Source organism: Trachemys scripta, chromosome 2, assembly GCF_013100865.1.
Source record: "Trachemys scripta elegans isolate TJP31775 chromosome 2, CAS_Tse_1.0, whole genome shotgun sequence".
Taxonomy (NCBI): domain Eukaryota; kingdom Metazoa; phylum Chordata; order Testudines; family Emydidae; genus Trachemys; species Trachemys scripta.
Window position 1 is genome coordinate 208719124 of NC_048299.1, and position 17245 is coordinate 208736368.

Here is a 17245-nt window from a genome sequence, read left to right on the forward strand (position 1 = left end):
AGGGGAAGAGAAGAACTCTCAAAAGAACAAAAAGATCAGAGAAGAAGAGATGAAGGCTACTGGAGCAAATATCACCATGATGGCTGCCATCCCCACTATTTCCTGGGACCCCAGGACTTCCATCATCCTGATCCTGAGAAGTGTCCTGACTAGAATAGACCAGAGAGAGGGAGCCAGATGACTTCACCAGCCCCAGCTGAATCCCCAACACCTCCTGGGATTAAAGGACTTCAATAGCAGCTCATCTCAATTAACTTCTTTGCCCCCAAAGGACAGTTATTGCCACCTTCAGTAGCATTTAAGAGACTGTCAAAAAAGGCGGTGTTTTCCTTTAAAAACCCTGTCCAGCGAAAAGGAAAGAACAAGGGATGTTGTTAAAATGAAAGCCTTAATACTTTACATTTCAAATGCTTGAACTGATTCTCCTTTACTAGATCTTTAATAAAATGTTTTAAAAGATTTTTAATTATGTTTGCCATGGTATTAAGCAGACTGGGCTCTCTGTGTACCAAACCCTGGGCCTCATTTAACAATGTTTAATGTTGGACAATGACTGGTTTATAGTAACCCCTCTGGCCTTTTCCATCTAAATTAGCACAGCAGTACTCACTATTAAATCTAAACTCTAAGGCAATACATTTTAAAATATTCAGTAATGGCTACTATCTTGAAGCATGCAAGCACTCAGAAGTGCTAAAATACTGAAACAAATACTCCAGGAATTGTACATATGCCTAAAGGTCAAGTAAACGTCTCTCCTCTCTCATGACCCTGAGTGCCTCACAACTAATATATTTATCCTCTCAATACCCCTGTGATGTATTATCTCTATTTTACAAGTGGGAAATGAGGCTCAGAGGGCCTAAGGTCTTGTCTGCACTTGAAAAGTATATACACACACCCCTGGTAAAGCTATACTGGCAAACCCCCTAGTGGAGACGCAGCTTATACACCAAACCAAATAAGAAAAAATGACCAAAGGACTTTTTTGCTAGTATAACTGCATCTACACTACAGCTTTTGCCAGCTGTGTAATTTTTTCACACCTCTAACAGACCTAGCTACACCAGTAATACTATTTTCTAGGGTATGTCTACACTACCCGCCGGATCGGTGGGCAGCGATCGATCCAGTGGGGATCGATTTATCGCATCTAGACTAGATGCGATAAATCAACCCCCGAGCGCTCTCCCGTCGATTCCTGTACTCCAGCTCAGTGAGAAGCGCAGGCGGAGTCGACGGGGGACCGGCAGCAGTCAACTCACCGCAGTGAAGACACCACGGTAAGTCAATCTACGTACGTCGACTTCAGTTACGTCATTCATGTAGCTGAAGTTGCGTCACTTAGATCAATTCTCCCTCCCCCCATCCCCCCCAGTGTAGACCGGTTCCCAGTAACTTGCCCACAGTCACAAAGGAAGTCTATGGCAGAGCAAGAATTCAACCCAGGTCTCCCAAGCTTTCCCACTGGAATTCCTCTCTGTATGCAAGAAAAATTTTCAAGTGCCCTAAAATACACACCTAGTTGCACTGGGATGCGAAAGAAAGAATATGAGCCTTAAAGATGAACTACAATGCTAAAATATAAACTGAGGTAAACTAAATTGTAACACCCTTAAATAACAAGGCTATCAGTGGAATTCAGCACTCCAATAAGCTAACCAACCTTTCTGAAATTCTCCCCAGGGCATAATTCTGGGATATCTTATGTTAACTAAAAAGTGACAATGAAAAAATTGTGAAACATTGGTATTGTAAGCCATTAATTTCTGTCACCATACTGCAGACTTCAGGCTTCTACATGATCCCACATCAAAGTCAGGAAATCCCACATACTATGGACCTATTTAGGATTGATTCAACTGCCAATTAAGATTCAGAGTAGATAACAAAAAACAGCTGATCAATGTGTCTAATGATCTTAAATCATGAACACGTCTTTAAAGTAGTGATCATCGATTTGTGGCCATTTCTTGGCTGCATCAACACAAATTGTTACACCCTGCTTTTCACCTAATAGGCCAGTACCACAAATGGGATTTAAAAAATTTTTTTTTTTTAATGTTTTACTTTACAGACATGAAAGCTGAGATACTTCCATTAGGCTCAGAGTTCCTGGGGAGGTCACTACAAAACATGACACTACCATTAACACTAGGGGCTTGATTCTTATCCCACACTAGCTTTCAGTTCAGTGGAGTGACTACAGATTTATACGAGTGAGAGAGCAGAAGTAAGGCTACTGCAAAATTCAATGTGAATGTCACTGCAGCCACTAGAACACTAATGAAACGGTCACTCCAAATTTTATTGGTTTAGTTGTCCTTCACTATTTTGTATAAATTCTGATCTTAGAGAAACGACAGTTTTATTAAATTTCCTAAACAGATATGGAGAGTTCTGATTAATTCGTGCTTTTATTTGCAGTCCAAGGATCTGACACAACTTCCTGTAAAGTTGATTACAATAAGTATATTTTGCTGGCTATTGTAAATGACATGGAAGTCCAAATGATGCAGTTTCATTAGCTCTGATAGCACATACAGCAATCAGCCAAAAATAAATGTTTCGGGTTGGGCTGGTTTCCATTACACTGCAAATAAAGTTAGGTTAAGTATACATATTTGAATACATAAAATGTAAAAATCTTGAAATACCAATACATGTCAAAGCACAAATTTAGACCTGCAGCTCCATCTACAGACCAACAGAAAAATACACCCTTTGGAAAAAGCTACACAACTATGTGCTGAGCTAGATTGATTCCCAAATTTTACCACCTTCTTCCAGTAGAACTGTGGGAACTGATCCCTAGCAATAAAAAGGTGAACACAATCCCCACAGGAAGAAGACCAATGGCCTTCCAGCAGCTCTACCAATTTACAGAATTGGCAGCTCTTTAGATAACAACTTCTGCTAGAGGGGCTCCTATGAAGTCCTAGTCAAACTGAATCCTAGCTTTCCATAACAGAAGTCCCAAAAGAGGATGATGCTATTGTAGAGTGAACCAAACCAATATTTTAAGCTTATTCCAAAATCTGTTCAAGAGAAGGTCAACTTAACTTTGTAATACTAATCAGTTTAAAATAAATCAAGTTTGATAGCACATCTTTAAATAGTTTGCCCTGGAACTGATTATTTTTAAGAAGGGGTTTTTCTACTCCCCTATTGAAGTTTATAAAGGTTTTTTCCCCTGCTAGAGAGAGTACAAGAGAGGACTCAAGAGCACCTCCTACCTAAATTGCTAGTACATGACACTGAAAGAGCAACTGAACAGCAACCAAAATGCACACTGGTTATACATAGTGTGCAAGTACATAACGTGAATAAGGTATGGGGAGGGGAAAAGTATTATAGTTATAAATCAAACAAATGTGATTTTTCAAGTTGGCTTCTTTAAAATGTTGATTAATTAAAGTAAACAACAGCTGGTGCACTAAAAACTAAGAACTATAGATAATATTGCACATAAGTATGATTGCATAAAGTCATGCAAAAATGACAGTAATAACTCCATTTACCTGACATTTTAACTACGATAGTTTGGACTGAAATAATAGGACTGATTTTTTAATATATTTAGGGAGGGGACATTGTACTGGCGTATGGAGGAATCCTAACAAGCCATGCTGTTGTCCGTTTAGAACTGTAGTAGTTAGTATACTGTGCAGCTGGAGGGCCTATCTGTTCTCTCCACAGAAGCTTATGCATCAATCTGCCATTAGGTGTGGAGCAGCAAACCTCTACTGGAGAGTCAGATCCTAGAAAATATAAAGCCCAAGCAAGCTGGAGTCACACTGATTAGAGAAATAAAAAAACTGTGGGTTTCATTAAGCCCAGCCCAAAAAAAAGGGTCACACAGGCGGTCACATAAAGAGCATTTCAGGTGGTAGAACTACTGAGATTTAAAAATAAAAAAAAAAACCCACTATTGTGGTAACAGTCTGGTCCTATTGCTAATCAACACAGAGGGGAAAACCTACAATAGGAAGAGAACCTTGCTATGAAAGAAAGAAAGATTCTGAGTCGCTCAAACCCACATTGAAAGATATTTCAAACATATAGTTTTATATTACAAAGGTGGAGGGTAGTCAAGACTAACTTTCCTTCATATCTTCAGCTGAAGCAGGACCAAAAACAAGTTAAAGATATGCAGACAAGAGGGGAAACAGTTTCATTTTGTATTTATACATACATATACCAAGTGCAGAAACAGCTGCTGCTCTTAATATTGTATTAAGACAAATTTTCCCTCCTCATTTAAGATGACCCTACCACTATCAAGTATTTTGTACATTTTTCATTAGTTTAAACAAACAGAACGGAGCAGCTTTTTAAAAAAAATTTAACAAGTGCTGAGTTCAGGGCTCCATTTTCCTTTCAACAGTTCACTACAATAACAAAACTAAGAGCTAACATTCTAGGTTCTAAGTGTTCAACAATAAGTCACTACATGGAGGAGCAGAACCCCAAACTCTAGTCTTGGCAGATAATATGAAGGAGGAGTTCATCTTCAAACTTTGGTTTTAAATACAGTTTTAAGACTTGTGAAAAGAAATTATATATACACCTCTACCCCGATATAAACGCTGTCCTCGGAAGCCAAAAAAAATCTTACTGTGTCATATTGAACTTGCTTTGATCCGCCGGAGCTCGCAGCCGCGCCCCCCCGGAGCGCTGCTTTACCGCGTTCTATCCGAATTCATGTTATATCGCGTTGCATTATATCGGGGTAGAGGGGTATATATTTTTTTTACATTTTTAAAAACAATTTCAGTTTACCTTTAAAGCCCTAATCCTAAAACTGGCTGCATGCAGGCAGAGCCGGAGCCTGCAGGCAGCCCCGTTGGACTTCAATGAGGCTCCACGTGTATCCATCTACACAGAGCCAGTTGCAGGATTGGGGTTTCCACAATAATGTTTCAACTTTAAGAAGTCAAATGTATTATATTAACCTAAGCTTAAGGTAAATACAATTACAAGAAGCTGGAATTGAAAAAATACATGTTAAAGTGCAAATGGTATAAAATTGCACCTGTGAATTTAACTAATTGCCAATTAGTTCAACAGATTTAAAAGAGGAAGTATTATCTAGTGGTTAAAACACAGGCCACAGTCAAGGTAACTGGGTTTCCATTCCTAGCTCTTTTACTAACTGCTATGATACAGTAAATCTTTAACCTCTGTAACTCAGTTTCTCCATCTGTGAAATAGGAATAGTCTTAATTCATTGTTTAAGAAGCATTTGAAGATCAGATGGAAAGCGCTATAGAAATGAGGATTACCATTTAAATTTCATTCAGGGTAATGATCAACATCACTTTAGACATGGATGTAAGAGACCACTTTGTTCAAGGTAGGAATTAATTTGATAATCAAGAAGGGCAATGAGATCAATATTATCTGATTTTTCTGATACAGAATATCATCCACAGTGGACTACAAAGTCACAAGTTATTTTTACCCAAAAGCATGACATGGAATTTGCTGTTTTTAAACACAGTTCAGATTAAATAAAACCTACAGTCCATATTTTTTCAGAATATGAAATACACTTACCTGTCCTGCTTTGCTATACCTATGGCCAGCCAATATCATATGAAAGGCAAACTTTCTAACCATAGGACTTTTCATGTTTATAAAGCAATGTGCAGCCTGCTCCAACAGAAGGGCACTGCGAAGGTCAGAATCCTATTTAAAGGGGAAAAAATCATTAATCTCAAATTTAAAATATACAAATGAAACTTCAGTAACAACAAAGTGTAGCTATACTCACCAATACAAACTCTTATAAGAGATAAGGCTCAGCTGAAGAAGACTTTTAAACAGTAAAAAAATAAAAATCACATTACTGCTCAGTGGAAGACTTATCATAGGCAACATGTTCCAGCCTGTTGATCCAGCCGCACTTTGATCCCTCCTGCAAGCGTTTACAATATGATCAGGTTCCCTGTCCTACACACCTATGTGGGCGCACACACACACACACACACACACACAGTTTTGAAGACAGGCCATTATGAAAAAATGGTATACCTGATTATTGTTTTCTGTATTTTACTTGCAGAATGGGAGTGCATTAAAGATGGAGCCATTAAAATTTTAACCTATTGGTTTTCTGAATCTTATGACACAATCAAATACAGGGAGTCATCGGATTTGCGTCGGACGCCACTTACGTCAGATGCCAATTACGACACTTTTCAACTGACTCCCCATTTCACCCCCTACGATGCTTGATTTGCATAAAGTTCACTTGAAATCACTTCCTGGTTGCATTATACTGATATGGAGCTGGAATGGGTTGCTTTTGATTGACATCGAGGCAGCAGGGTAGCTTGTTGCTGGGTATGGTTGCTGCTTGTTTTTGATTGGCTGAGCCGGGAGCTGGGAGCCAATCAGAAAGCTTGAACAGTAATAGGCTGAGCCTCAGCCAATTAGAAAGATTAAACAATGATTGGCTGAGGCTCAGCATGTGTGCCCTTCTCCCTGGCTTCCCGAGCTTGTGTTGCTGGCATTCTGAGCAGCAGATGAGAGTTTACATGTTTATTGGAATGCTATTTACAAAATACTGTGTATAGTAAATACATTGATGTTGCAACATTAGTCATCTATAATTCATTTAGTACAAAAATCTGGGTTACTGTGGTGAAAATAGTGCATCAAGCCTTGGTTCAGGAACCAATCCCCCCTTCATACCATCGATTTCTATGGGAAAAGCAGTTTCGACTTACAACATATCAACTTACAACGCAATTCTGAGGAACGAATTGTGTCATAAGTCCGAGGACTCCCTGTATTCTTCAAGAGAACCACTGGCAGACCCAATTCCTGAATCCCACTCTGGAAGTAAAATAAAAATTTACTGTAATCCAAAACAGCAGCGTCTCTCTTTTTATTAGTACTGTCCTTGCTTCCATAGCCAAGGAATAACTGTATACAACAGTGGATGTGGCCCCATCACAAATGCTTATAGAAGGAATCAAAATGGAACTGGATCAACGGCCAAAGAATGTTACCTATAATAAATAAGGAAGTTGAGAAGCCTTCCTTATACAGATATAATGGAGTTATTTTCATCCCTATATTTGTTATAGATCTTATACCTGTTAAATAGATTTAAATTATAAACACGAAAAACTGTTTTATTAAGAAATACTAAAATTGTTCTCTTCATCCGAGCCTCATTTTTATAAAGTTATTTCAGGGTGAGTACAGCTATGCTTTAGAGACTCTCTTCAAAACTACACAAATCCACTAGCATGGGTAAATTCTACCTTATATGCAGCCTGTTACTTTATCAGTGACCTAGAAAATACTGAAACAGATTGATATACAAAGGATTGACAGAACATGTTTATTTCAACACTCCCAAAGCCTTCAGCTACTCAGGCAGAAATTTCTAACACTTACCATTCCCATCCAAGTGAGCTGCTGCCATTTTTTCCCCCAGAAAAATTAAAAACAAGAATGTCAGCTTTAATACATTTTATTTTAACATAAGAACAAGTCTAGATATATAAGATGCAATTGTGGCACTGAATTTATCTGAAAAAGTTGGCAGTAAGTTTCCCAACCCCTTTGTTTAAGGTCATTAGTTCCACTTCATTTTGACACCCGAGTTGTCATTGTTTTTAAAGCTAGCAAGAAAATCAGATATCTGATAAACAGCACCCATTGCATATTGTGGGTACAGTCATAAATCATATACCCAAGAGCAGACAATTACATTAACTGAATTTCACCTAATTGGATGCATGAAATGGAGTCAAACAGATAATTTGTGTGGCAAAACCAACCAATCCCAGAAAGATTAGTGATTTGGGAATTACAAAATGATTCTGACCACCACATATATTAAAATCAATGAGGCTATTACTAAATGGAGTAGTTCTCTACCTTGTTATTTTAAAATACACATGGACATTTTTCCTTATTACATTAGATACACAAGTCTACTTTTTAAAAATATTTTTCTGGGCTGTCACTAGGCTTTATCATAACTAGAGTAACTACATCCATCACAGAGATCTTGTGCAACTGAAAACATCCAACACTATCATTCATGATATGAAAGAAAGACAATAAACCTTCAGCACAGTCAGCAGCACTCAATTTCCTTATGCAAATTTCAATGTCTACTTGTCGTTACATCTTCCCCATTATTTAAGTTAAGATAGTAAAAAAAATCAAGAGGTATGAATGAATAGATGTTCTATTAGCTATTAAGGAAATACAGAATTACCAACACAATTTGTTGTTAAATAAGCACTGAGGACAAATTTAGAGAAACTTGTCCAAAGTCTGAACTGAAAAGTATGTATAATCAAAATGTAGTGTGTGGTATGGCCATTTCACGCCACAGTGCCAGTGCAACCTGGCCATGGAGACAGCATAGCCACCCACAGGTAAATCAACCCAGGTGTCCAGATAGCAAGCATGAAAAAATCAGGACACCTTTTTCCAGGGGAAGGAGGGGAGATATTTGTCTATATAACATAAAGCTCCTAATATCAGGACAATACCGGGACATCTAGTCACCCTAGTTCAGGGGTAGTGGGGAAGAGACAATATCCTCCAGCAGCATAGAAGACACTATGACTATGTCAAACCTCCACCCTGCTATCAAAGCTAGGTTAGTGAGCTGGCAAGGATGCCACACCACCACTTTTGGGGTCATTGGCAGCCAACAAGTTTCTCTAACTTGCAACCAAGAATCAGAGCAGGCAAGCACAAGGGTGAACTGCACACCACCTTTGTACTTCTTTATCTTGAGCTGTGCCATGTGCACACAGTGAGGTAGACTACTTCCCATCTTACAGTTTATCGAGCTTCTACAGCTAAGAGAAAGACTTATCAGAACTGAAAGTGACACTGAATACTTAGCTAAAATGACCTAACAAGTAATTACTGAAGATACCCTAAGTGAAACAGAACTTTATTTCTTTAGTTTTACAGCCTCTACTGACACCATGTCACCCACCTACAACACAAAGACAGATGGCTTGTGAATAACATGCTAACTTTTTATAGTGCTGCGTTTTAAAATCTAATCCCTCTCAAATACTTCAGAGAGGTCAAGCATAAAGAATAGATTATGACGATAGGGACTAACAAATGTATGATTCAGTCAGGTTTTTTTTTTTTTTAAATAAAAAATAATGTACATCACTTCAAGTGAAAGAGGAAGGTTGAACACAGGGTATACTAGGTACATTTATGTAACAAGTTGCACAAAAGCATATAAAAATGACTTTCCTTAGTTTACAGTTGAGCTATACCCCAACATAAACTTTATTCCAGCTAGTTTCTGCCCCTGGAAATCTCCACCTTTGAAAGGAACCCATGTACAAGAAGTCTATTTGGTTTTAAAAATTAGCACTATTATTTAAAGCCATTTACTGTGGGGAAAACAAAGATTAAGTTTTCTCTACCTCACTGGTTAAACGTATCAGAAGAGCAGCAGCATCTGAGTATTTGCTCTGGCTTTTTAAAATTTCAGCACTAAGCAGCACACATCTCTCAGCCAGCACCATGTTCCTAAGAGAACAAGAAATTAATTACATGCATTATAACAAAAATTTTGGAGTAAATTGTAGAAAACCTTTAAATCTGCCTGACAAACCTTTAAATCTAGCTGTGTTGTACCTGACTAGCATATATTATTTTGTTATACGTATGAATGCATGTATCTGTTTCTTCATAGAATATCAGGTTGGAAGGGACCTCAGGAGGTCATCTAGTCCAACCCCCTGCTCAAAACAGGACCAATCCCCAGACAGATTTTTACCCCGGTTTCTTAAATGGCCCCCTCAAGGATTGAACTCACAACCCTGGGATTAGCAGGCCAATGCACAAACCACTGAGCTATCACTATTTTAATCTGATAAAATAATTCCCTGTGACAAAAAAATGTTTTAATCTAGATAATATTAAATCAAAGCTGTTACAATACTTTTTCCTTGGGAAAACATCCCTGTAAAGTTCTTAAAATAAACTTTTGCAAAGCAACAAAGTGGTCTAATGGACTGAATACAAGTCTGAGAACCAGAGTCACAAGTTTTAATTACATCTCTGCCAATAACTTGTATTCTGCCAAGAACAATGTGTTCCTCCCCCCACAACCGTACAGGTAAATAGGTTAACTAAAATCTGAATAAATGCTAACTATCAGAGTTTTACTTCCTTGGTGTAGCTGTTATATACCTGCTAGAACACAGGGTAGGCAAGTGATGTTAAATTTGCACTACAGTGTAGTGAAAGCAAACTTAGGCCATAGTACTGAATATCATCATTCACTGGATGAAATGGAAGGTAAGCCATCACCTACTTGCAGATATCCCTATATGTTTGAATTGCTGTATCCATATAATGAGCAGGGTACGGTCTAGGCGCCCCAGGCTGAAGAAAAGCTGATACTGCTGCCATTTCCTGCAGGATTAAAAAAAAGGTAATTTAATGCTGCCAAAATGATATTTTCGAACATCAGCCATAAAGAATCTTTACCTGAATTGACTCTCAGGTTTTGGGAGATTGGATGTTTAAACAATAACACCCTAATTTACAGTAAGGTGGCAGTGAACTTCATTTGCTGGTTTATTTGCCACCCGCCATACCACTTAGGGTTGTGTTATAACTAAAGAGTTATAAATTGAACAGGCACAATCCTTCTCACTTCTCTGGGAAACTTCCAAGGAAGATTTAGATGCTGCAGGAAATGGGGCTGATGATTCAGTAGACAGTATCCTTCCCTCCAAGTCAGTACTGAATCACTACTGTAGCATAGATCCAAGTGTCACTATCCTACTGGAGATGCACTCTTCCCCACAATACAGCGGTTCTCTCCATTTGTAGTACTTAAGTCTTTGTTTTTTTGTAAACGCAAAATTGGAGGTTAATGTCAGCATCTTGGGGAAATTCCAGTTATGGTAGGTTCTTCCTACACAACCACCTCCTCTACAATTCCAGTTGTTTTAACTCCCACCTTGCACCTCTCCCAAAATATATTCATTTCCATGGGAGCTGAACAGACTCCTATGTATAGTTTATAAATATGCACTTTTAACAGTTTGGAACCCTTGCAGTTGAAAGAAAGGTGCCATGTAAATTTAAGCTACTTTATATTACTGAAATGTTTGAGGTTATCTAAGTGAACTTTTCAAGTACAAGTTATTATATGTATGTACGCACGCATGCTACAAGTAAACCTATTAAACACTTATGTTTGCTGGAAATTAGTGACTCAAATTAGGCAACAGCTTTAAAAAAAACAGCAAGTGTGAGCACAAAGAAATTTTTTTTTTAGTAATCCCATTTGTTACTAAATATTTAGGTCTGTATTCTTCTATTGTAGGAGCATGAATTTACACATGAAGCTAATAGGCAGTAACAGAAATTGCCTAAGGGATTTATATAGGCATTAACAGAGTAAAGCCCTCAAGAGTCTTAATAGGAAATCCCAGTATATTTGCTATACTCGTACATTGATAATAATAATATATTTACTAAAAGCTCCAGATCACTAAATATTCTGTCAATTTGAAATCTTACAAAGTAAAAAAATACTACAATATTTAATCTTTTTTATCCATTTCAAAATAATTAAAAGAACTACTTTGCACATTACCATAAGAGAACTATTTAAATTTAACCTATACCAAAAGGAGGCTCTCCCTCATAAGTGTTTCAAGCTTTTTCCTACACATTTAAGTAGCAGCAGTAACTATTCTCTACACAGAACTATGACAAATATTAAGGAGTGTGATGTGATTTTGTTAGATATTGGCATCCACAAAAAACTTGGCTATGTTTTCATATCTGGAGCCAATAAGGATTTTTTTTTTTAATTGTAGTTTCTTTTTGCTGTATATTGTTATCTAGAAGAAGTGTTAATGTTAAACAGATTACTATAAACAATGCACAGAATGGTTATATTGCTGTAATGTACCAACCAGTGCTCCAGCTGCATAAAGCATTGCTTGATCATTTAAAAAGTCTTTCTTTGCTGTATGATAGCAGCTATACGCCAGTTCGTAGTGTTGGACCAAGAAACACAAATCTGCCATTTTCCTGATTTGAAGCTCTGGTGCTTCTGGGGGATACCTATAAATACACAAAAACAATTTGTAACAAAAATACCATTTACATTTTAAGTGCCAATTTTCAAGACACAAACAAGATAGATGCCAGTATAAAAAGAAAAACTGAAACATTAAAGGAAGAGTCATTCCCTGCCACTCAACCCCAGCCTGGGAGGAACGAGTTGGCTGGATGTTTATATTACTTCCATGTTTGCACATTTTAGTACACCTACTCAAACACAGTGAAGCCACCATTCTTCTGGCTGTGGACTGTATGAGACTTCCTTCAAACCTATCATTCACCAGCTGAAAGGGCCTGGTCTACACCTGAAACTTAGATGGACCTAGCTATGCCACTCTGAGCTGTGAAAAACGTTGCACTCTGTTCAAAAGTTAGGTCAACCTAATCCCCACTTGTAGACGCACCTCGACTGATGGAAGAATTCTATTAGACTAACTATCACCTCTCAAGGGGATAGATTTACTACAGCAATGGAAAAACCTTTTCCGTTGCTGTAGCAAGTGTATACGCTGCAGATGTGCTACTGTAGCACTTGTGGAGCAGACAGCTTAGGTCAACAGCCAGGCCAAGGAAGTTTCTTTTTTACTATGAAGTTGCCTAAACAATGCAAAATGTTAAGTAGCTGCAATTGCAATTAGTCACCAAGATACATTAGCATTGTAATGCCAAATGGCTTTATTCTGGACCAGCAACAATAAAGGGAATGGCAGCTCCCTGTAATTCCCCACTGTCCAATTAAAGTAGTAAGGCTGCACACCAATGACTCCATAGCCTTTCCTCCCCTACACCTGTCCTAACTATGGGGGTGCCATGAAAACCAAATACGTCTACTACTCCAGCTGTTGACCAAAGCTCAAAAGAGGTGACATCAGAGAGTCCAGTCTCTATTCTGCGCTGTGCCTAACACCATTCCCACTCTTATCAGTTTGGCCTGCATCAGTACATTTACAGGCCCAAGTTAAACCAATAGCCAGTTAGAAAAAAAATGCATTTGGCCATGCCAGTTTTTAAACCAGTGCAAATTCTACTACGAATAGAGGCATATGAAAGAGCAGCCCTGAGCAGCATCCACACAGAGCATGGTAGTAAGAATTCCGGTATATTCACAGCTCCTCTCTCAATTTCAGGTCACAGGCATTACTGGACAGCAAGGCTTTACATCTCTCATAACTGTCTATGGCTAATATGTTTGATCCTCTGGTAAAACTTCCAAGTCCCAGTGTGAGTGTGTTAGAGAGACCAATATATTTTGGGGAGGGAGAATTAAGAGGAGAAAATCTGGGAGAAGGTAGAGAACCCAACCTGGCACTGGGTTCTCTCTTTTTATATCTTGGCTAGTTGGCATCCAGTAACAGCTTACAAAACGGAAGATTAATAGTTCTACTTACAACAATCCAGATGTATTTTTCAGCTCATTTATACTTTTCTCTGGAACTTTACTGCCACTAAACCATTTTTTTGTTGCAGAAAATAGTGATCGACTCAAACCTTTCCTGGATATTAACTGGAAGAGAAAATTACAATAAACAATGATGTTACTGAATTAACTGCAACATAAAGCATGAATTCCTTTTTTAATAGAAACAGTAAAAATTGTCAGTACACTTTAGCATGGCCAATCTGGTGGTGAGGAGAAAGATTCATTCCCCGACCCCTGAGAAAGGAGCGACTACCTTAACGCCCTCTGAAGATCGTGATTAAAACCCTGTATTTCAACTACTTTCATGGTTGGGAATGGGGGTGCTGCTCAGCCTGCCCCAGTGAAAAGATGGCTTTCATTGCCCGGACATGGGCACAAATAGCCCTTCCTTCCCTGCTTCCAGTCACTTGGAGAGGGGATGGGTCAGCGTCTCCCCGCTGACCTGGAATAGGGCTGCCTCCATGTTGCAGGTAACAGGTTGGCTCTCTAGTCGCCCTTAACGGGGGCAACACACCTTCTCCGCTAAACCTGCCAAAGGTCCCCAACCACATAATGTGCAGTGAGGTCATTCTGTGTATCATGAACTAACTCTTGAGCTTAATCACAGGACTTAAAGGGTTACAGAGTGCAAAAGAAGGGTTTGGACAGGAGCAATATTTCTAAAGAAATTAAACTTAAAGACTAATACACTGGCATGGTTTAGCACTGACACATCAGGAGTTACAGAGGTAAGTTACAAAGGCACACTCCAACTCCTTGTGCAGATGCATTATGGCTTTTAGCTACTTGTGAAGTAGTTTGTGCTCATGTAACAGTATCCTAGGTTATGTGGGAGGAATCTTCAAGTACTTGTGGGCCTTATTGCAGGCATCTAAAAAACAAAAATGCAACCCTTTCTTCCTTCTCAGGAAGCAACATAAGTAACTTGATTACTGTGCGTATAGACCTTAATCTATTTGGTATTCAGATGGTTTTCATCACCATAATATCTTTGCTCCTTTCAGAGAAAGAATTCTAAAGAGGAGGTGTGCATTTCGTTCTCAAGGCAGTGAGATCTAGTCACTTTGATTTCTGAGAGTAACTTTCAAGTTCTAGGTTCATCTCCTGTGGAAGTTCCGTCTCCTGCACGTGAGCTGCCTCCTGTTGTTCAACACTTCCCATGTGCTATCATGGGAAGTAATGGATGCTGAGGGAGAAGCAACTTCTCAAGTAGCTAGATCCAATCCCATGGAGATTATCAGGAGAAGAGAGGAAGCACTTGAAAAATGTGATTATTGTAATTTATCTTAATAAGTGAGAAAGCTGCTGCACTTTGTCAGTTATACATATCCCTCTATTTCTGAGAGAGGCGGAATCACTAGTAGTAAGAGTTGAAAGGAAGCCTGGAAACCTCTGCCCAGATCAAAACAAACAGGAAGGGGCACAATATTCTGGCCAGTCACGGATGAAAGTAAATGTTTTTTGGTCATCACTGCTTTTGAGCATTCGTTTGCATTGAGAAGTCAAAGTATCTCAAGGCTGAGGAAAAAAAATACCTCAGTGTCTTAAAGTACCTCCCGGCTGAGGCATATGCCCTTGATAGTGGAGAAGTTACTAGCTTTGCTCAAGTAACTAAATTATATTACAGCTATGCTATCACCACAGTTGCTGGTGTACAAATAACTGTTTTGGCATGATTTTACACCATGCCACAAGTTGAGTCACGGTTAAAATTTACAGGACTTAGTTTCAGTTCAAGCTGGATGAGGGGAAATAATGTCTCTGTGATGCACTGCAAAGTCCAAAATCAGATAAAGTGTTTTTAACCTAAACAGTTAAACAGACTATTGGAAGTCATAGGTTAAAATATTTAAAAGCCTACTTTTATTATTTTTTTCCAAACATGCAAGTACCAAACCCTGACATTACTATGAAAACAATGTGTTTTCATATTCATGTTTTAGTTATACACACCAACCACTAATAAATCAAATTTGATGGGGACACAAGACTGAATAATCAAAATTTTTTTAAAATAATTCAGATATGGAGGGACATAATCCTATTTTAGATAAGAAGTCTTTTGGATATTCAGATCCACGCTAAAAAAGATTCAGCGCACCACCTTTATTAAGTCGGCAAAAATTGTTTTACTGAGCAACTTACCTGATCATTAAGCTGTCGAATTGTTTTCTCTATATGTGGCAAAAGCCCCCTAAATGTGAACTCCTGTATGAATTGTCTAATTCGATCATGATCTGTGAGCGTTAAACATGCACCATGAGGTGTTCCAGAACTTGTCTTCTTTGATTCATGCAGTGATGAAGTAGTCTTTATGTAATCAGTGCCATCAAAACTGCTACTAGTATCACTCAGATGATCCAGTTGAAGAGGGTGAGCCTTAAAGTTATTTGATAAACCATCTACTGAAAAATAAAAGGTTCTATTTCACTAGTTGTGCATTCAGTTATTTCCTGAAAACAAAAATTTAGATTAAGTAATCTTTACAAGCTTATGTTATAGCTTGTTACACATACTCTAACTTCCCCTATCCAAAGCTTTGTTAAATGCATGTGTATGATTAGTTATTCACGTAATTAGTTGTGCCAACTTGTCAATGAAAGCTGTTCTCCTAAAACTGTGGATTGACTAGATGGTGCAATGTGCTCTATTGACAAAGACCTAGAACCCTCTTGAAAGCTCTGGCCAAGATGGAAGAGAAGGAGCAAAGTGATTTAAGAACATTAGAATGTCCACACTTGGTCAGACCATCTAGCCCAGTATCCTGTCTTCTGACAGGGGTCAGTGTCAGATGCTTCAGAAGGAATGAACAGAACAAGTCAATTATCGAATGATCCATCCCCCGTAATCTAGTCCCAGCTTTCAGGAGTCAGAGATTTAGGGACATCTTTGGGTTGCGTGCCTGACCATCTTGGCTAATAGTCATTGATGGACCTAACCTCCCTGAACTTATCTAATTTTTTTAAAAATTCAGTTATACTCTTGGCCTTCACAACATCCCCTAGAAACAAGTTCCAAAGGTTGACTGTGCATTATGTTGGGTTATTTTAAATCTGCTGCCTATTAATTTCATCGGATGACCCCTAGTTCTTGTGCAATGTGAGGGAGTAAATAAGAGTAAACTTCCGCATTCACTTTCTCCATATTATTCACGATTTTATAGATCTCTATCATATGCCCCTTTGGTTGTCTCTATCATATGGTCCTTTAGTCATCTCTCTTCTATGCTGAGAAGTCCCTATCTTTAATCTCTCCTCAAATGGAAGCCACTCCACACCCCTAATAATTTTGTTGCCCTTCTCTACACATTTTTTCAATTATAATGTCTTTTATGAGATAGGGAGACTGAACTGCACATATTATTCAAGGTGTGGGTGAGCCATGGATTTATACAGTGGCATTATGATATTTTCTGTCTTATTTATCTCTTTCTTAATGGTTCCTAACATAGTTAACTTTGACCACCACTGCACACTGAGCAGATGTTTTCAGAGAACTATCCCCAATGACACAAAGATCTCTTTCTTGAATGGTAACAGCTAATTTAAGCTTCATTTTGTGTGGATACTTGGGATTATGTTTTCCAATCTGCATCACTTTGCACTTATCATTGAATTTTATCTGCCATTTTGTCAACCAGTCTCGTGAGGATGATCCCTTTCCAATGCTTTGCTATCAGCTTTGGAATTAACTATCCTGAGTAATTTTCTATCTGCAAATGCT

The 17245-nt window shown here is 38.4% G+C and overlaps 1 protein-coding gene across 8 annotated transcripts in view; it reads right to left on the reverse strand.

Moving 5' to 3' along the window:
• The window catches only part of TRAPPC8 (trafficking protein particle complex 8), a 108394-nt gene that overhangs the window by 57977 nt on the left and 33172 nt on the right, over nt 1-17245 (reverse strand). For 4 of the 8 annotated variants that reach the window (XM_034762831.1, XM_034762829.1, XM_034762832.1 and 1 more), the window contains 6 exons: nt 15668-15924; nt 13491-13606; nt 11952-12102; nt 10331-10431; nt 9435-9540; nt 5560-5691 (listed from right to left, as the gene is read on the reverse strand). In XM_034762831.1, the coding sequence (XP_034618722.1) occupies nt 5560-5691; nt 9435-9540; nt 10331-10431; nt 11952-12102; nt 13491-13606; nt 15668-15924 (863 nt within the window). Of the gene's footprint in view, nt 1-5559; nt 5692-9434; nt 9541-10330; nt 10432-11951; nt 12103-13490; nt 13607-15667; nt 15928-17245 lie in introns of all 8 variants that reach the window. The other 4 variants (XM_034762828.1, XM_034762827.1, XM_034762825.1 and 1 more) reach the window with 1 other exon arrangement.